Below are 20,686 nucleotides of genomic sequence, written 5' to 3' on the forward strand. Positions count from 1 at the left end.
TTTTTTTTTTTTTTTTTTTTTTTTTTGTGAAAACCTCTCTCTCGGTGGGTGTTACATATACTTAATGTAGTGAAGGCTAAGGCTCAATTAGCCTAAGGCCCAATGATAGATTCAACAGGCCAAGCCCAGGCTAGTTGTCCTCGCTAAGGTCAAGGACAACCCAAGTGCTGAAGTTGAGTCCACTCATTGGGATCGATCCAAGCAAAACTTGGCCAACCCTACGCCCATGCTTTGTCCGAGCCAAGAGAGTTCTTAGTATCTCAACCAATAATAAAGTTATGAGTTATGTTCATTTAAGGGATTATTTAGTGCTTGATCCCTTAAGTTCTTCTAGGCTTGTCCACCTTGGCTAAAGGTTAGTCACGCTCTCTCCAGTGTCAAGTTCAAGCCTACGGCTAATAAATATTATCTATTTTATCATTGTCGGCCTCACAGTTTTAAAACATATTCTATAGAGAGGTTTCCACACCCTTATAAGAAATGTTTTGTTTCCCTCTCTAATCGATGTAGGATCTCACAATCCACCCCTTGGGTGCCCAACGTCCTCTCGCTGGCATACTACCCGCTGACCGGCTCTGATACCATTTGTAACAGCCCAAGCCCCGCTAACAAATATTGTCCGCTTTAGCCCGTTACGTACGCCGTCAGCCTCACGATTTTAAAATGAATGTTTCGCTCCCCTCTCCAACCGATGTGGGATCGCACATATTCGACTCGAGATCACAGTTTGAAAGATTCACTACTCAATCGAGCATTGTTGAAACCAAAACCAGTCAAATAATCCAAATCCAACAATCATGTTTCAAACCAAATAACAAAGTTCTATTTTGAGTTCTGTGAATCCAATGAAGTTTGAGCCTTTTTCAGGGCCTTGATGATAGAACTTACTTGATGTGGGTTTAAGTTTACCCTTTGATATCCAAACTTTTCCATGCTCCACAAGCTCAAGCTGAAGCATGTTTAGACAAAATCATAATACAATACAGAAAGAAATGGCAGCAGCAGGTTGTCTTAGCAGTGTCCATGTTTTGTGGATCCCATAGACAAACACAGACAACTCTGCTTTTAAAATTGGCCTGATGGTGTCTCAAGGGATTGATTAGCCATGATTACAATTACTTGGGGCTGTTTTTGGCCTTTCAGTCAACCAACCAGTGGGAAACAATCTTAAAGTTCTAAACAACAAAACAAAAGCTCTTTCTGAATCTTGGTTTCCATTACTGCCAAAACCTGCAACCTTGTCCCCTGCTTTATGTTCTAGTTTTGTTCATTTGAATACCCATCACAGGCTGGCTTGTAATGAGATATAATAAGAAGAAGGCATGCCTGAGAAGAAAATCAACAAAGCCAACTTTTTACAGTAAAAGTAAAGAAATGCAGCAGGAGAAGAGGGGGAATTCAGGATTCACACACTGTAATAAATGATCTTTTTCATTAACTTTTCTTGTGGAGGTTTTCACCTCTTTTACATCACTATGGTAATGAGTATCATTCACTTGTATTTAGCAACCAATGTGTATTCCTAGACAGAGAAAGAATGAAGAAATGGAGGAAAAGAATTTTACTCAATGACTGTTTTCCAATCCTGCACAAGCATAAGCTTTTCATGATTAGAGCATGAAGAAGCCATAATTATTGATTAATGGGCGTAACGATCATTACCTGAAAGCTAAGTGTCGTCGATTACGAGACCGAATTATGCAGCAAAGAAGATATGATGATCAAAGGCACAATGTGTTGGGAAGGAAGGAATGAGGACCTGATAAAAGAGAACAAGAACAAGCAATAGGAGACAAAGAAGCTAAGACCCCACAGCAGAACCAAGAAAAGTATTTCAAAGAAAGAATGAAGAGAAAAATGAAAAGCAGAGGGGGAGAAGCATACTTTTTCGGGCTATGGGCTATGAAACGTCTCGATCGACCTTCAAGGATGAGCTCCACCACCATCTGGGACCAGATTTGCAGTCAAATCAGATAGCTTTCTTGAGGGTTGAATTATGGAAGAGTGGAACAAAGCTTTGTAAAGGAGACTCAAACAAATCCTAATCTAGTTCGGGGAGGAATCTTGTTCGAAAATTTTCGAGGATTACGACATACAAAGTTTCGGGTCAGCTGAAAAAAGATAGGCCAGAATGGCTTAGCTATAAAGGTTGGGGAAATGGGCGTAGCTTACTTTTAAGTGATTCCACAGGCCTCACTTTATTTATGGCTGCATTGTGTAGCCATATGATCTCACTTTCAGAAAAAGTTCAGCTCGGTGTATCCATGTGCGTACGGGAGAAGCTCCTCGACCTCAATCTTGGAACTAGAATAACTCATGCTTTTCTTTAATCTCCCTCGGCTTGACTCAACCTCGGCCCAAAACACTCCATAAACCGGTCTATGATCTGAGAACCTTGACTCTCCACGGACGTAGGATAACTGATGGAGGCCTTCTCCGTGCCACAATATCCGATCGCACCTTCATAAACAGAATATGTAAATCAGCATCATGCTTCTCTGTTAGATACTCTCTGTTAAGCTTATGTAACAATGAGTTTAGCTTAAATAGAATGGCTATCAAGATGGACTTACCAAGCGGGTTTACGACGTTTCTCTTTTGGGTGATTGCCCTCCCCTGCATATCGATCTGAATTAGTCGAATATTTGTACGTCGGAGGAAAGTAAATCTTTCCTTCGTTCCATCCAGCAAAGACACGCCCACGTCTTTGTTCTATTCGTAACTGCATTCAAAAATAGTTGGTTCATACTTTTAACAGAAACCATCTGGTTCACTAAATAACTATAACCAATTCACCTCCAAAGCATCAGGTTATGTGGTCTTACCTGATCCTTCTCAAGCAATCCCCTCCAGTTTTGCATCTCTACGAGTGCCTTGGCAGACCGGTACGAAAGAGCGATCCGATAGTTTAAATCCCCGAGCCAAATAACTCGACTGCGAGATAGTTTAACATGGTAAGACTAATGAACATAATACAAATAGAAATACAAATGAAGATGAAAAAATATCTTACTCATGCTCAAGGATTGTTTCTGGGGATTTCTCGTCACTGCTTGCACCGTGCACTCGTGGGAACCTCGTCTTCTTAAGTATCTCCATCACGTCTGAGTTTCTTCGAAGCTCGTCGCCTTCTTTCTCTCCTGATGTTAAGTGAGTACAAATGAAGCAAAAACTTGTCTGATGCAATGACATGCTGATAGAAATTGATCCCTGCAGTGGATCAGTACTTTGTTACAATTAACCAAAACATTTCAAGATATTGGAAGGTAAAATTGCTATTGTTATCTAATTATTGATACCTTATTCCCAAGGTAGCCCATCAATCCTCTACCAACAGAAGAAACTTTCATGTTTCGGACATGATCCCTCAAGTCACTTTTAACCCATATGGTGAGAAATATGCCAACCATTTGCTTGCTTGCTACCAAGCAATATCTTGAATGTCCTGGCATTCTATATCCACCATCCTGAGATGAAGAACCACCATGGGACATTGGCGAAAACAAAACAGTGCTCGGTGACTCCCACGGAACATTATCATCATCCGATGAACCCCATCGTGAGCAGTCGCTAGGCCTTGAGTAGTCACTCGGCCTGCAAAAGTCACTTGGTCTAGAGTAGTCACTTGGTCTGCAAAAGTCACTGGACCTGGAATAGTCACTTGATCTTGAGTAGTCACTTGGCCTATGGCCCCATCTAAAGTTAGGATCAAAATCACTTGACCGATGACCAAAGATAACACGGTCACAAACACTGAATCTTCGATCAAGTCGTGGCTGTGGTATCGACGGATCGTCCATTCTCCAGCTGTTGGTCGTTTGAAATGATCGGCGATGGAAGAACGACGAATTCTTCTGCCTAGCAGACCCTTCAAAATCTGCATTTATTTCCACAATGGGCTTTGGAATTGGAGAAGGGGTATAACATGCATTACCACCACTAGTTCCTGGGAGATTGTTAAGAGTCTTTCGAATGAGAGCCTGCCATTTCTTAGCAGGGCCATTGTCTTCAGCTCCCAGTATATTACCAGCATTCAATGGCACTATCTCCTGAAACCTGAAAAACTACCTACGTTATTCTCTTCTCCAAGGCGAAGAAAGCAAGTAAAAGATGAGCAAAGGGTTATCATAATTATTACCCAAGAACATAGATATCAGCAGGGGGTGAAGAATGAAGCCAATCATCCAGATTTAGATTGTTAGGGGGAGATCTTCCAGCCACGTTCCATGTAGCAACAAAAATGCTGAAGACAAAGCCACTCAATTTACAAATCAAAACCAACCAACCAACCAAAATGTAAGAAAAGAAGAACAAATTCTTTACCTATAGTTTTGCACATCTATAATACGAGGATGGTCAAGATTCATCTTCCCTCGCCGCCCCTGCTCGCCGTTTTTGCTGAATTTCTCTGTGAATTGATGAACAGATTGATAAATTTCATGAAGAAGAAGATGAACCAAGTTTATATGAACAATTTTCTGAGAGTTGAAGTGGGATGTGTTTATGAACCTGTCTTGCTTTTCTTGATGGTGCATGGTTCTCTCTCTGAGAAGCTGCTGCTTCTGTAATCCATTTCACCTCCTGTAGAACAAAGGATGGAGTGCTTTAGATTTGGGTTTCTGCAATTGAGGAAACAAGAGATTCAAAGAGCTACCTCTATAAGCAACATCGTCCGCTTGAAAATCATCGCTTTTGCACCTAATATTGAACCATTTTCTGACCATTTTCTTGGACCATGAGAGCTACAAAACCAACAAGGGACACCAAAGAACAATCAGATTGCCATTTTCCTTTCACAAAAAGAAGATTTGAAACAAAATCCCAGATGGGTTTTTAAGAAATTGAAGAAGAACCTTGCTGTTCTTAGAATTCTCATCTCTCATTGTTCCAGCACTAATTCATACAGCTCCACTACTACTCTTTCCCCCACTCAGAATCTGTGGGTTTCGCTTCAAATCCTCAAAAAACCCATCAAAATCCTATCAAAATGGACAAGGATTCTCCAGCCAAAATCTTAGGTTTTCCCACAAAAACCAAACACACCCAGTTCTACAAACACTTATGAAGATCAAACCCAAAATTTCCTTCCTTTGAGTGAACAAAAGAGACCCAAAAGAAGAAGAAACGGGGAGAGATTCTTGAAGTAGAAGAAGACAATGCAGAGAGAGAAAGTTTTAGAGAGATATAAAGCCCATAGAGCTTCTCGTTCTCTGTAAAAAACAGCAAAGTATCGAATTTGAAGAGTCTAAAGTGCAGAGAGAAAGAGAGAGAATGAGTGAGTCAGTGTTAAGGGTCTCTCTTCATGATGGAGCAACGGGAATGTGTTTTATTTTAGCTTTCTTTTTTACCCTTCTCTCAACCAAAGGCTGCCCTCTTCGGTCTGCAAAGCCATGGAGAGAAGGGGCAGCCTCAGACACAGACACAGACACAGTCACAAACCCCCCTCCCCTCTGCCCTTCTTCTCCTGCCCTGTTTTGGTCTACCATCAAAGTAAAAGCAATCTAAAGATAGCAATAAAGATAAAGCGACGTGTATAATATTAGTACTAAATGTTTTTTGTTTTGTGTCTTTGTTTTTTGTTTTCTTCTTTTGTTACCCAACGAATGTTTGGGGGCGAAGGTACAGTAACTTCACAAAAAGGGTCATTACCTCAAATCCTTTGCCTTCTTTAACGCCTTGGGTTTTGTGTTTTCCCCCCATCTTCTCGCTTGATTCAGATTTTGTTTTAAACTAATCAAAGCTTTCAACTTTACGTCTTTGTATTACAATTGTTTATAATCTCTGCAAGAACAAGAGGCAAGAAAAATACCCTTTGCCTTAGAAGAGACAAGAACAGAGGGAGAATACTCAACTCTATACCAAAACACATCAAATAATGATTGGAAGAGGTAGGAGAAAAGGCAGTTTCTGGACCAATGTGCATGTTTTTTAGCTTAGAATTTTGACTGGGAGAGGAGACTCCAATGATTCACCAACCTCAACCAAAATTCATGCTCTTTCTTTATTAATTAGAGAGAGTAGCGAAACATGATTTATAACGGTGTGCAAACTTCTCCCTAGTGTTTCAAAACTTTGAGAAAAAGTTCGAAAAAGAAAGTCTACAATGAACAATATCTTGAGTTTTGGTTGTTACAAATGATATTAGAATAGACACTGAAAGTTGTGCTAACGAGAACACTACCTCCTTAAGGAGATGGATTGTGAGATCCCACGAAACATTTTTTATAAGAAGATACCGAATGGGTTGATTATAAGATATCTAGTGTGTTAGCGGATTGTGAGATAACACGTTGGTTGGAGAGGAAAATGAATCGGTCCTCGAAACCTTCCATTGGTTTCGTAGGCCAAAAAAATGATTTTAAAATCTAATACTCAAATAAGAAAATAATAATAATAATAATAATAATAAACAATAGTTAGATTGAATCAACTGCTTTTTATTTTAATCAAATTTATAAATTTTCTAAATTAAGGACATAGGTTTAAGCTTGGAAAAAATGGAGTCAGATTGAGACCACGCGCATTCCGGCCGCCGACCGCGCGGCAGCTCTGCCACCTTGAGCGTCAAAATCACCCAACCGCCGTCGTCCCAGCCTGGCCGTTGTTTTATTCAATTTTGACTGTGATGGGTTCCATTTGGCTTTTTCCTTCTCCTCATCATTGGTTGGTTCATAAAATAATAATAATAATAACAACAAAATTTTCTTTTTAAAAAATAAAAATAAAAAAGGTGTTCTTTGAATGGACAAAATATAGTGAGGTTACGGCGGAACATTCCAATTCATTACCTCTATGGTTTTATTATCATTATCATTATTATTATTATTATTAAAATTTAATGTTTATTGTCTATTTGTTCTAGCTTTTTTGGCGTCAAAAAAAAAAAAATTAAAAATTAAAATTAAAACACCCCTAATTGTCCAATAATCATTATGTTCATTGGGTCTTTTTTTTTTAATGTATTTTTAATTCACTCATCATAACCATTACCCTTGAATTTTAGTTCCCTTCCTCAAACCTTTTATCTCAACTTTCTATAAAAAATGGTCTCAAATCTTTACTCTAAATTATATTTTATAAAAAAAAAAAACAAAATCAACGAGCCCTTCTAACATGCTTAGTTTACCCAACATAAAATTATTACAAGTAAAACATGCTTACATTTTCCGTTCGTATGATTGAGCTACTGCAAAGGAAGGTAGTGACTTATCCTCAAAATCACTCTCATTTAAATATAGTCTCGATTGATTTATGTATTCCATGGTGGTAAGATAAGAATGGTGGTTTTGCTTTTTGTATGAAATATAGAAGAATATGTTGGAAGGTGGGCGTTTAAAAAGAGAGGGAAAATAAAGTGAAGATTGAATAATAATGCAAAGGAAACATATAAAGAGAGAAAATTGGGCCCATTTTTTGTGTTTGTTTTAGTGTATATCCAAAGGAGAACAATGTTAGTGGGGTTACCATTTGAAATATATTTGGTCAGTTTTTGCTCATTACATATCGTCGTTAGCCTTACACTTTTGAAAACACATCTTGCTCGGTTCTTTTCTTCAACTAAAATGAGATCTCACAATCTTCCTAGGGACCAGCAAGTACATCAACCAATGCTTAACTTTGATACCATTTTTAGGAGATATCCTCCTATTTAGTCCTTAAATTGTGAGATCTCATATCACGTTGAATACAAAAATTTGGAAGAGAATAGATAATAGAAAGCAAAGAAGGTGCATTGGAATGTGTCGCATTGGCTTATGTGGGTTCGATCATGTTGAAGATGTTCAAATGGAGGGACCCACCAACCCATCTTTTTAATCAATTATTCAAAGCATCTATAAAAGAATTTTGTTATATGTTTTCTCTTATTTTTGCAAAACCCTAAAACCCTCATCATCAGATTCCTTTCACTCCCTTTTTCTTTTAGTTATTTAGTTTGTCTCATAAAAGTCATGTTTTAAAAATCAACATTTTTAAATTTTTAAATATTTTTAATTATTTCCTATTGGAAGAAAAATAAAAATGCATGTTTTTTTTTTTTTTTTTTTGACTTATTGTTATATTTGTTTATTAATATTTATTTTTTAAATAGCAGAAATTCGAAATAAATAAGACTATTTGAGTTTTGAAAATTAAGTTTATTAACAATATCTCCGATTTTTTTTTATTACTTTATTAAATTTTTTAAAACGTACTTTTATTTTTTTGAAAGTTGACTAAAAATTTAAATTTTTCTAAAAAAAAAAAAAAATAGATAAAGGCTATTGTAAATAAAATTGGGAAAAATAATTAATTTTTAATTGGTAGTCAAGATTTTGAGATTGAAAAAGTAGTTTCAAATATATATATATATTTTTTCCTTTGACTTTATTTAAGATTTCGAAAGTATTTTTTATAAGTGGAAACCAAACAAAGAAATTAGTGATGAATTTTTATTTTACTTTTTTAAAAATGCATTTCTATGGTTAGTTACAATTTAAAAATAGAGGAAGCATTAATCTAGCGACTAATTAATTTTTAAAATTTAAGCCTGTTTTTCATAAATTAATATTTGTATAATTAAAATTATTTTGAATTGATTTTAAAATAAAATGATAAATAGTTATAAAATTTATTTAAAAATTTAGAATTTAAATTAAGTTGAAGTTTAATGGACACGGTATTAGTTTTTTTTTTTTTTTTTTTTTTCATTTTATATTTTAACACAAAAAAAAAAAAAATCTAATGAAATTGAAATCATTATGAATTTCAAAAATAGTATTTAATTTTCCTTTTATTGACGTGGCATGTTTTGGAATTATTATAAAAGTCTTATCCTAATTAAATGAGATTCTATTCGGTCAAAAAGATGAGTTTTGTGAATGAAATACAAACACAAAGTATTTTTCTCAAATAATTATATTATTTCCACGTGGACAATTTTTAAGATATTATCCTAATTTTAACCATCCACGTCCAATCGTATCCAATGATTCCTCACTCACATGTTCATCATAAATTCTTCAAATGTCACCTAACATAAAATTGTTCTAAACAAAAAAACATTTTAATTATAGAGTTTTTGTGATTAAGTCATCTATATTTAATTTTTTTAAGGTTTTTTTAAAATCTAATATCATTTTCGTTCGAAACGTTGTATCAGTTCATTTTTGTAATTGTACTCGTTCAAGTTGGGTGATTAGTGATACGGTGACGATGGTTGTTTGATTTTTGCTCGTACCCTACCATTAAGTAATCGACTTGATGTGAGAAAGCATGATTACGAATTTAGGTATACATTTACGACTCAGAAGATCCCAATACTACTTTTGATGAACGGCTGAGATTTCATAAACATACACAGTCTCGCTAAAATAAAGCAGCATATTCATCCCGCCACGTAAAAATATAATAATAAATAAAAGTAAAAAAAAATTAAAAGAAAAAGAGAAATAAGAGAGAAGATTTAATTGGCGCTTTTGCTTTTTGTTTCCCAGACCACATCCAAAGCCAAGCCTGGGACAGTGAATCTCAGAAGGGGTAAAATAGACAATTCACAAGTCAGCAAAGACCGGCGAATCACGGCCACCGCCACCGCCACCGCCGCCGCCTCCACCACCACCAGTAACAAGCTGCCTTTTCTTCTTCCCCCTTTTTCTTTTCTCCCACCCCCAGAAAGATTCCTGCTTTGCGACTAGAGAAATAAAAGTCTTATTATGATTATTATTATTTTTTAATAAATACTAACTTCCTGTAATAGGATCGCTTTGATTCATTGTAATTGCGTACTTAAAAAAACGACAATTTTAATTCTCAAAAAATAAAAATACTAAAATAATTAACTTTTGAAAATATAGAGATCGAAATGAATAGGGTAATATGAGTTTGTGACGTACGTATTGTGAATGTTTGATTAATCAATCACATCTAAATGCTGTGAAAGTTATCTTATTTATAATCAAATAAATTACAAGATATAGAAATAGTAATAAATGAAAAGATACCTATGATAATAAGGCAACTATTAGATATTTGCCTTATAATAAAATATCAAATATAATATATATGGTAAACTATAATTTATTACTAAATGTACACGTATTTTTGTAGGATTTAGAAGAGGTGAGAAAAGTAAAAGGGGCTAATAAGTCCCCGTTGTGTCTCAACTCTCAAGTCCCTTTCTTTGTAATTTACTGCTTGTTTATACCCTCTCTTACTGATGCAAACGTTTCAGTGTTTGGTTTTGTATGGAAGTGGGCAGATAATATTCCCATAAAGACCACAAAAATGGTGGATGGGTACCACTGAAAATGACTATGCTTCTAATCCCTGGGGCTGTGTTCTCTAGTTTGGGATCATCCCTGTCCCTCACCCTCTCATCTTTCAACCCACCCAATTTCAATCCAACGTGTAAGAATTGAGTGTAATAGCTCAAGTTTACCGCTCAAGTCTACTATTAGTAGATGTTATCCACTCTTCTTGGGAGCCAGCGTCTTCGTTATCACATAGCCCGATATCGGGCTCTGATACCATTTGTAATAACTTAAGTCATATATTATACTCTTTAGGTTTTTCCTTCATGGGCTTTCCATCAATGTTTTAAAACTCATATTCGTCTCGTACTTGTCATTATTGGTGAAGAAATTAAATTGTAAACAATAACTTTTGAATTGAAATAAATTGGAGCGACCATTTAAATTTTGCTGGAGTTGAAATTGAATCATAAATGATGTCCTTTATATCTATTCTAAATTCTTCTACTATGTGAAAATTTTCTTGAAATATTTCATTTCGAACTCTTTTCAAATGTCGGGTTATGAAACACTTACCATTATATACACACGACGTGAGAGTGAGAGTGAAAGTGGATATTGATAATTGGTTCATAAAATATGAATAAGAAAATCTTATACTAAATTGTATTGAGAAAGATTCAAATCCTTAATCATGTGTTGGTGATAATTAATTAATAATTATCTGTGTTTTGTTTAATAATTTAGTAGAACAGTTCATGCAGATCCATGATAAAAATATATATAATATATTATAAGAACCTAGGATTTTTGGACCACCCTATGAACTGAAAAGAAGGAATCGAGACAATTCATTTATATTATACTCATCTTTTTCAAAATCAAATGGTTTCCTTTCCTCCTATCAATATAGGGTTTGTTTTGGGACTCTAAAATCACTCGTACATATATATATATACATACATATACGTTTTAAAATTTTGAGGGGAGCTCGAAGAAGAAACTCCAAAGATGACAATATCTGTTAGCAATGGGTTTGAGCCGTTATATATATATTATTTGAGGATGGTTGGAGTTCATAAGCTTGTTATACATAAAATTGAATTCCGTGTCTAAATAGAATAACAAATCTTTTAATTTTGTATTAAAATCTTTATCAAACGGTTGGAGATATTATTTGGTTCTAAAAAAATGGTGAATAAATGTGAGATATTGATGTGTGATAATGAATAAGAGAGAAGGAGAAGAATAGAGAAGGCATTGGTGAGAGTTGCGTGGGGCTGATATTATGAGCTGACCCAAGAAAAGGCCTTCGCATTCATAGTATTAATGCTATCACCTTCTTCGCTATCGACAAGACGTGTGGTTTTGAATTGTTTATCTCTTTCTATTGTCTCATTCACAATTACGCACATTGCCTATTTCAGTTGTTCATCTTCTTTTGTTCTTCCCAAAATGGTGCCTTCCGGTTTCTCTTAAGGGTCGAATAAAATTTAGTTTTGATTCTCCTTTTAATTCGAAGTAGTCTTGGTGGGTATTGTTTTCTCTCATTGAATCGGAGTGTTTGTTTGGTTTAAATGACGTTAATGCAATTGGAGTGGTGATGTGAGATCCCACATCAATTGGAGAGAGGAAGGTGAATTGTGAGATCCCATATCGAATTGGGAAAAGAACCACATATAATTCGAAAGAAAAAACTCAAATAGGACCATATTTGTTAACTATAAAGACGTTCTAAAGAGAGACAGATTGTGAGATCTCATATCAATTAGAGAGAAGAACAACACGTGAATCGATTGGCGCGTGGGGAATTGTGAAAATGTTAGAAACAAAAAATTTATTTTAAAAAAATTGTATTAGTAAATTAGGAATGTTTTAGGTTGGGAAGCCTGCGAGTTTGTGTTGGGCGTGCAAATTTACAATATTCCTTTACTGTTATTATTATTATTACGGAATTAGTTTAATATTTATTTAACTAATAACAAGATTAATGTAAATAAATAATGCATTTCCACCCGCACGCGGGTCATGTGAACATAGGCCGGACACACAAGCATGCTGCTCCAAGCATCATCATTGTACCATAATATTCTCGTAAAAATTAAGGAAAAAAAAACATTTATTTTTTTTTTTGTAAAATTAGCAAAAAAAGAAAAAAAGAAAAAAAAGAAAAAAAATCTCGTCATGGGCTGAGATATTGGGCCCGTTACATTGATGGGCCTTTCCGCTGTTTATTCTTGCGGTCATCGTTTGAATTGGGCCGGCAGTTTATGAGTGAGCCCATGATATTTTATTATTATTTTATTTTTTTTATACGCTTTAATCAATATAGTTATTTGTCTTACTGTTTTGCCCCTGCGATTATAATGTTTGATAACAAATAAGTCACTATTCATAAAAAAAAAATTAATTTGAAGATTTTTTTTAAAGAAAAACATGATAATTGATTTCTAAGAGCATAATTTTAAAATGATTAATAGAGAATAATTTTAAAATATCTTTATAGCGAATTGATATTTTTGAGGATAATTTCTAGATGGTAAACTCATTTTTAGTAAAATATAAAATAAAATTTTGTATCTAATGATAGATTTTTTAAGTTTACACAATAAATTCATGAAAAATAGAAATTCAATTAATTAATAAAATCTAAAAAAATAATGAATATTAAATTAATTAATCTAACGAGCCGACTCCAGATTGGTGTAGAGGGTGAAATTGGGAGCCCCATTATGCGCGGTACAAGGAAGGCGCCACAATTGCATCCTACTAAACGAGTAATAGAAACATAGAAGTCATTGGTTGAAGATTTCAGGACCCGAAGTCTGCGTGTAGGAGGAAGAAAGGCAGGCCTACGAAGCTCCGAGAATTCAGTGAATGAGTTTCGGAATTGGATTGGCCATGGAAGAAACCTCTGCGATTTTCAGCTGACCACATGTTTTCCTTCGTTTTCCATGTTTTCACACACACTCAAGTTCTTCCAGCCACCATGTCTTTGCAACTCGCAACTTGCTTCTAATCCTAAATGACAATGGCGTCGATGTATTTCTGCCGTATGCTCTTCTCTCCGGCGGGTTATTCGGCTCTTCCCGGTTTGATTCTCTGCGCCTGTTTCTGTTGTTTACCTTGTTTATTGTGTTCCTTTATCTGTCTGCTTCGTTTGCTGTGTCGTCAACACGCTGTGTATTTAGTCCTTGCTGTTAAGTTTCTTTTTTAGTTTTTAGCTATTCGAAGGCTTGATAGTTCAGCCCAATTGGCGATGGAATTGATTCTGGATGTCTGGTTATGAAAAGGCATTATGTCTATGGCGTTTTTGTGTTTAATTTCTTGATGTTTGAAGAGTTCTTCTGCCACTAGGGTAGCGAAATTGCATCGAGGAATGTTTTCTTCATGGTTATTTTTTAAAAAAGAGAGTATTTTCTCCATTTTATTTGTATTGGTTCTTGTGTGCAATATTGTTGCAAATGCTTTTTTTTTTTTTCTGGATCCCGTGGCTAGAATTGGATGAATTTGTTGGCTTTCGAGTTGGACATTGCAATGTGGACCTTTTTTGGTAAACTTTAAAAGGAATTTGAGAAACAAATGTTTCCAAAATAGTATTTGCATATAGTAGGGCGTTAGATAAGTTATAATGTATGTGATAATTGTGTTATGATTGATGCTATGGCTTTCTTTTATCCACTTTGCTCGTTTTGCATAAAACAAAATAATCTATTTTGTTGAGACAGGGATTTGTTTTAGCGAGAAACTAAAAGTAAACTCATGCTTTGTTGGAAAGTATGAATGATTCCATGCATGTTTATTGAACTGGTCTATAGGGTTAATACCGAATCATTAAAGCATGTAAGATAAAACATTAGGGTACTAAAGCATGGCAAATATGAATCCCTCTTTGTGTTACATGACGTTTTTGTTTTCTACTTGTGCAGGTTTCGTGGGGGCAGTGAACCAGGAATTCCAACTGAAGTTTGGACCTTCTTGTTGTAGGCTATACAGTATCTACAGCAGTACCCATAAATTTGACTTCACAGACTTGACGTAAGACTATTAGGCTTAAAACTGCGTGAAGTTTCTAATTCAAGTGTTTGACTTCTGTATGCATTATAGTTTTGCTTTCCTCAGCATTCTCAACCGTTAAATTATCTTAATAATGTACTGTGGGGTTATGATGGATTGAGTCTAGTCAGAAGGTTTTAAAAGTTCGATACCCCTACCAGAAGTCAAAACATTTAGTGTGACTGCCTCAATATGATTGCTAGTTCCATTATCAACCTGTTACTTTTACCAATTAATAGTTATAATACTATTGGAACAGAGATACCTTTTTAGACTGTGAATCAAACAGTCATGGAGATTAGCTACAATGTGGTAAAATCTCCATATAATTATTCAGTCCAAAATTCACGTTATTTTTTAAATACCTACTTAAGAGGGAAGATCGAGAAGTGCCTTATTTTCCCTATTGTTTGTTTGTGTTGGAGTTCTAACTGTTTTTATCTTTATGTGACCAATGATTTTACTTCTGCACACCCATCTATAATTCTTGTAAGCCATTTGCAAGAGCTACATTCATTCCTCTATTTATTAATCCTTAATCGGGTTCTTTGTACTCCTAGACGCCCCCATTCATGGTATCCAAATGCACGAAGGAAACACCGCAAAATTTTTCTGCACATGGGTCCAACAAATAGTGGCAAAACTCACAATGCATTGAAGAGGCTTGAATCAAGTGATTCTGGTACATGTCAATCAATATAATGAATTCACTTTTGTAGTTTCTTGTTCTCTTGATTCAATATTATCATGGAGAGACTAAATCATGTTCATGGATATATTTTGAACCCCTACTTTTGTCTTCTTATGCAGGCTTATATTGTGGTCCCCTGAGATTGTTGGCCTGGGAAGTCTCAAAGCGGTTGAATAAGGCTAAAATCCCTTGTGATCTGATCACAGGACAAGAAAGAGAGGAAGTCGATGGTGCAAAACATAAGGCTGTTACTGTTGAGATGGCTGATGTAACCTCCAACTACAGTTGTGCTGTTATCGATGAAATTCAGGCATGTTCACCATAGTTCCCTCCTAGGAATTTGAATCACCATTGAGAAACTTGATGATACCTCAGTTAAGAAAGTTCTGTCCTGTAGTAATTATTGGTGCTGAAAATTGTAGCTATTTATATTTAGTAATTAAAGTAACTATAGATATTTAGTAATTGAATTAAATATAGCTGGGGCGGTTGGAATGCAATTTTGCATTAGTAAAACTAAAAAATAAAAAAAATAAAAATAATAATAATAAAAAGAGAAAAGAACCATGCTCTGATAACATTAGGTTTTATTTTTTGAAGCTTCACCACGACTCAAGCACAAAATAAAGATTTTCTTTGTTTGTACCTAAAAGAAGACTGAATGAACGCTTGTAATATATACGTTTATATTTGAGTTAAGCTAAATTCACGTTTTGAGTCATTAAAAGTGTTTTCACGTTTTGAGTCATTAAAAGTGTTTTAAGGTACCAAAATTGATAATTTGATTTCTTTAGGAGAGTGGTTGAGGACAACTGGGTCTCTAACTTCTAAACTCTTGGTTGAAATAAAATATTGTAGTTTTAAACTTAGTTCATTTGTTATGGGTCTTCTGACTTCAGATGTTGGGATGTAAGACAAGAGGTTATTCATTTACACGTGCACTACTTGGAATTTGTGCTGATGAGCTTCATCTTTGTGGAGATGCGGCTGTTGTACCCCTTATTCAGGAAATTCTTAAAGTAACCGGTGATGACATTGAGGTAATGAAAGTTATGCATGTTACTCTTCTCATGTGAAAAATTATAGGTGTTCTTCTGCAGTGTTTACAATGTCATGCCACAAAGTTGACAGTTATATCTATTAAACCATCGTATGAGTTTGAAAGATATATGCTATTATTGATATCTGGTGGTCTTTCCATCCATTTTAGCAGTTCAAGGCTTCAAGTTGATAATTATCTTTTACTTCATATTCATATTTTTGTTTTTAAAGTTTTCTAGCATTTTCGTTGCTTTAGGTGCAATACTATGAGAGACTTTCACCTCTGATTCCAATGAAAGTTCCACTTGGACCGTATTCTAATATTAGGAAGGGTGATTGCATTGTCACCTTTTCACGTCGTAAAATATATGCTTATAAGGTCAGTCTCTTTATTATCTTATCTAATGCTTATTATTTGCACAGCCTCAAAAACTTCATTTGATAATTTCTTATCCAAAACTGTTACCCGCATAGTTTTGAAACTTCAATTATCTCCATCTCTCCCTCCTTTCACTGTTACTGCTTATTGGGTTCAACAACTAGCTATCTCGCTGCCTCCAACAACTTTGGTGTAATTTTTAAACTCTTAACTTTTTTGTTCCTTTTCATTCTAGAGAAAAATTGAAAGCGAGGGTGGACATCTTTGCTCTGTAGTTTATGGTTCACTACCACCAGAAACTCGAACGAGGCAGGTATTAGAATCTGCCTGATTTGATAAAACTTTTAACTTGGCTTGGTTATAACTCCGCTTTCCAATTTTGTATAGGTGTTTCATTATTGATATTCTTAAATAGTGACTAATTTTCTTTTGTCCTTTGCATGCTTTCTCTCTTAAAAGTTTTCTGCAATTAACTACTTTGCTCCATGTACAACTTTAGTGGTTGATTATATTGGCAACCCTGAATTTTCTGAGTTATGATGCTAATTAGAACTGCAGGCAACGATGTTCAATGATACAGCCAGTGAGTTTGATGTGCTGGTGGCTAGCGATGCCATTGGAATGGGTCTTAATTTGAACATCTCGAGGATCATATTTTCAACTATGGAGAAATTTGATGGTTTTGAGATGCGGGAGCTCACTGTACCAGAGATCAAACAGATTGCAGGTAATCAAACTGGCATTAATTTATGAATATGAGGAAATGTTCTTTAGAATTTGATTGAAAATTTGGGGGGCAAATGCTGGGACTTGCTATGGGGGTTAGTGATTGTCTATGGACGCTCTTTCCTTTTCTTTTTTTGATAAGAAACCTGGACGTGTCTATGGATATTATCAGTCTATCATCAAAATATAGCAGAAATCAGTGGATTGTAAGGTTCATGGATATTTCAATTCTTATCTGCTCTGTGAGACTTCCAATTCCTGCATTCGTAGAACATGAATCGTTCTACGAAACTTATGATGATTTCAAGAGTCAGAAACTGTAAGGTGTGTCTGCTAAGGGCATGTAATTGAGCTTGAATACTAAGAACTCAAGGATACTGTTTTATGACCTATTGAACAGATCTCATTCAAGTAACGTCATAATTGAGTTTGAATACTTGAAGCACATTAATACCGACTAAGGCACTTTAGTTCCTCAGCTTTATTTACAAACTATTTAATACGATTGCTTCAATTGATAATATCTCCTTACTGGTTATTAATGTATTTCTTTCAGATTTGCTCGACCAAGTTCTAACTTCTTGCCCTATTCAAAGTTCTAATACACCATATAGTTTTTCCTTTGAAGTAGTTAGCCAGTCTCTTTCCTTGATGAGGTCTTAATATCTCTCCATGCTTATCACGGTTGGTCTCAATGATCTTCACTCCGGATGAATTGGAATAAACCTTATTGTCTCCATCTTTGCAAATGGAAGATGTTGACTACTGTATAAGTTCAGAGTCTGAACAATTTTGGAGTCATAAAGATAGGCCCATCTTTTGTTGTTGGATGCATGTATCATTTTGATATGCTATTTTCTATCGTAATACTTTCATCAAATTTTGCAAACATCAATAACCAACTGTTCCATAATTCCACATACCTGCTGTATTATTCAGAAATTGGGGTTTATTTCTTGTTTTTTATTTAGGTAGAGCTGGCAGGTACGGATCCAAATTTCCCATTGGTGAAGTAACTTGTATAAATGGAGATGATTTGCCCTTGCTTCATTCATCGTTGAAGTCCGCTTCTCCCACTATAGAGGTGATCTTTTATATAGTAATAAATTATCCAAAATTGGTTTGTTGGCTTGATGTAATTCTTTTAAATCATCTGGTTAACATTTTTTATTATCTTGTTTTGAAAACTCACTGATGCAGAGAGCTGGGCTATTTCCAACTTTTGAACTCATGTATTTATATTCCCGTCTACACCCAGAAAATGGCCTGCGGCAGATACTGGTAGATTGCTGCTTGACGTTCTTCTGCTAATTGTTGATATATTTATATTAATCGTTCTGTCTAGTAATTAATCATGGGTACCTAGTATTTGATCATTGATACCTATGTACCTCATGCATCCATGAGATAAGAGACATTATAAAGTGGTTCCAATAGGACATAGTCTGATCAGATTCCTGGCAGTTTTTAACATAGTTTTGTTAGTTATTTGTATTGCAACATTTAATTAAATAACGGTAGTAGTTTTGTTAGTTATTTGTATTGCAACATTTAATTAAATAACGGTAGTTGCAAGTATTTGATTTGTTCGATATGCATCTGTTACAAGAGCAGAGCATGTTGAAAGATTATGGTTTTTCTCCATTCATGATACTAGTCCAGGAGGGTCACAATGGGTAGAGAGAGTTCCTCTTCTCATCGCTCATTTTATATTGTATAATATAGATTTATGACTAATATCGTTTCATAATTTTAATATTTTATGCAGGAGCACTTTGTTGAGAATGCTAAATTATCTGAAAATTATTTCATTGCTGACTGTGAAGAAATGCTGGTATGTTCGTCTACTGGATGATGTCTTGTTGAAAGCAGGAGTTTTGTTCAACTATTTTACTCTCTTCATAATGCCTCTTAATATTCATGTAATGTCTTGGAATCAGAAAGTTGCTGCCGTCCTTGATGAGATGCCTCTCAGTTTGCATGATAAGTACCTTTTCTGTATAAGGTAAAAGAAAAGTGCATCTTGTTATCAGTCATTTGTAGATTTCTGAGCTTTTCACTGATGAAGATTTCAATTTGACACAGTATACTAGTTTTAATCTATCATCAGAAACCTTTTTTTTTTTTTTGGAGTTCCTTGCAAACTCGTTTATACTAATATCAGTTGGTGCCCCATTTTTAATGCAGCCCTGTGGACATGGCTGATGAAATTACATCCCAAGGTCTTACACAGGTCTAATTAATCCGTGGATACTGTTATATTTTATTTTGATAAATTGACAACTTATATGATTGCATGCATTATGCACAATGAAACAGTTTGCTACAAAATATGCAAATAAAGGCATCGTTCGGCTACGAGAAATATTCACAGCAGGAACGCTTCAAGTGCCAGAAACACAAGCTGCACTGAAGGAGCTGGAATCCGTTCACAAGGTGAAAATATAATTCTAAGCTCTCTCTCTTTATCTCAAGATTCTGGAATATTGATGAGATTTGGAACTTGAACTTATTGAATGGCTAAAAAATTGTTTAGATTAACCTAGTCTAGACGTTGAAACCACTCTATTACACAAATAAGTTAGTTTAGAAACAATAATGCTATAAATGCTTAGGCATCCCAAAAAGTAAGCAAGCATACAAATAAAATAGAGGCATAAATTTTCATAATCATATAATAATGGTATAGCTTGCTTCCACTCCAGCTTTTCCATGTTTGATTGACAAGCATTCTTAGTTGCAAAAGGGTGGCCGAAGTTAATTAACTTGCTTATTTGCTTTTAGTTTTATTGGTTCCTATTTCATTACATTCAAGTCCATGGTGGGTGGAATGTTATCTAAAATGTAGTCTGCCTCCAAATGCTGTGTTTATATATCTGTTGCTATTGTATTTGAAGGTGTTGGATCTCTATGTTTGGTTGAGTTTCCGACTGGAGGAATCATTCCCGGATCGCGAACTGGCAGTTTCACAGAAGTCAGTCTGCAGCATGTATGACACCCCTAGTCCTCCGGTAACATTTAGTGTTATCCTGTCTCATCATTGCGTGATTTCTAATTTCTGCACATTGGTATGAAGGTTGATTGAGGAGTTTTTGGGAAGACTAGGATGGCAAAGACCAAGAACAAGGCAATTGAAGTCGAATATCCACTCAAGGTCTCTCCTATCCTCTGGTGTTAAACGACGTCTCTGAGACACTAATTCCATAACAGTAGCTCGAAAAGCTGAGAACTATCGAACGTTTTCTTTATCACGCTAATGTATTTATATAGAACAGAGCCTCACCAAGCAAAAAGGTTGTTTCTTTCTACATTTTGACCCTTCCAATTAGACGTAGGTTATCTTATATAGTTACCGTATGAATCCTTCTGGTAAATCTAGATACGTGAGTGAATCTGTTTACCTTTTATTTTACATTGCGGATACAAACAAAATGATTTTTGTATACGCCTTCCAAACAATATTTCATTTTTTTTTTCTAAGGAAATACGTGGGTGTAATTTAGAAGCTATTCACAATCTTATATAGTTATGATTTCATTTTTATACTATATGATTGTATGTTAT

General features: G+C 35.0%; 2 protein-coding genes across 4 annotated transcripts; one reads left to right on the forward strand and one right to left on the reverse strand.

Annotated features, from left to right (window-relative positions):
- Positions 1-1,404: 1,404 nt before the first annotated feature.
- LOC111479597 (type IV inositol polyphosphate 5-phosphatase 7-like) lies at positions 1,405-5,418 on the reverse strand. 2 transcript variants are annotated; one of them, XM_023124341.1, is made up of 13 exons: positions 4,854-5,418; positions 4,655-4,742; positions 4,510-4,581; positions 4,324-4,408; positions 4,139-4,243; positions 3,300-4,056; positions 3,014-3,210; positions 2,826-2,934; positions 2,574-2,722; positions 2,173-2,460; positions 1,885-1,946; positions 1,663-1,759; positions 1,405-1,585 (listed from the first exon to the last, which is right to left on the reverse strand). In XM_023124341.1, the coding sequence occupies exons 1-10, from the start codon at positions 4,881-4,883 to the stop codon at positions 2,238-2,240; spliced, it is 1,815 nt and encodes a 604-aa protein (XP_022980109.1). In that variant the 5' UTR covers positions 4,884-5,418; the 3' UTR covers positions 1,405-1,585; positions 1,663-1,759; positions 1,885-1,946; positions 2,173-2,237. The 2 variants fall into 2 exon arrangements, with proteins under 2 accessions (XP_022980109.1, XP_022980107.1); XM_023124339.1 differs by having other exon boundaries at positions 1,885-2,460.
- Positions 5,419-12,955: 7,537 nt separating this feature from the next.
- On the forward strand, positions 12,956-20,641 carry LOC111479223 (ATP-dependent RNA helicase SUV3, mitochondrial). 2 transcript variants are annotated; one of them, XM_023123775.1, is made up of 16 exons: positions 12,957-13,321; positions 14,159-14,267; positions 14,846-14,967; positions 15,096-15,286; positions 15,876-16,016; positions 16,274-16,396; positions 16,632-16,709; positions 16,955-17,123; positions 18,094-18,206; positions 18,323-18,403; positions 18,891-18,956; positions 19,063-19,127; positions 19,310-19,355; positions 19,442-19,558; positions 20,020-20,111; positions 20,199-20,641. In XM_023123775.1, exons 1-16 carry the CDS (start codon positions 13,255-13,257, stop codon positions 20,311-20,313), a joined length of 1,695 nt encoding a protein of 564 aa, XP_022979543.1. In that variant the 5' UTR covers positions 12,957-13,254; the 3' UTR covers positions 20,314-20,641. The 2 variants fall into 2 exon arrangements, with proteins under 2 accessions (XP_022979544.1, XP_022979543.1); XM_023123776.1 differs by lacking the exons at positions 20,020-20,111; positions 20,199-20,641 and having other exon boundaries at positions 12,956-13,321; positions 19,310-19,344.
- Positions 20,642-20,686: the final 45 nt, after the last annotated feature.

This window comes from Cucurbita maxima, unplaced genomic scaffold (genome assembly GCF_002738345.1).
Source record: "Cucurbita maxima cultivar Rimu unplaced genomic scaffold, Cmax_1.0 Cma_Scf00005, whole genome shotgun sequence".
In the NCBI taxonomy this organism is placed as follows: Eukaryota; Viridiplantae; Streptophyta; class Magnoliopsida; order Cucurbitales; family Cucurbitaceae; genus Cucurbita; species Cucurbita maxima.

Excerpts from the sequence above, each read along its gene's own strand:
- LOC111479597 (XM_023124341.1), bottom strand. The coding sequence starts at position 4,883 with ATGAGAGATGAGAATTCTAAGAACAGCAAG. Across the intron at positions 4,743-4,853 it reads AGAATTCTAAGAACAGCAAG|CTCTCATGGTCCAAGAAAAT; the intron begins GTTCTTCTTCAA and ends TTGGTTTTGTAG. Across the intron at positions 4,057-4,138 it reads GCTGATATCTATGTTCTTGG|GTTTCAGGAGATAGTGCCAT; the intron begins GTAATAATTATG and ends GTAGTTTTTCAG.
- LOC111479223 (XM_023123775.1), top strand. The coding sequence starts at position 13,255 with ATGACAATGGCGTCGATGTATTTCTGCCGTATGCTCTTCTCTCCGGCG. Across the intron at positions 16,397-16,631 it reads GTAAAATATATGCTTATAAG|AGAAAAATTGAAAGCGAGGG; the intron begins GTCAGTCTCTTT and ends TTTTCATTCTAG. Across the intron at positions 18,404-18,890 it reads ATGGCCTGCGGCAGATACTG|GAGCACTTTGTTGAGAATGC; the intron begins GTAGATTGCTGC and ends TATTTTATGCAG.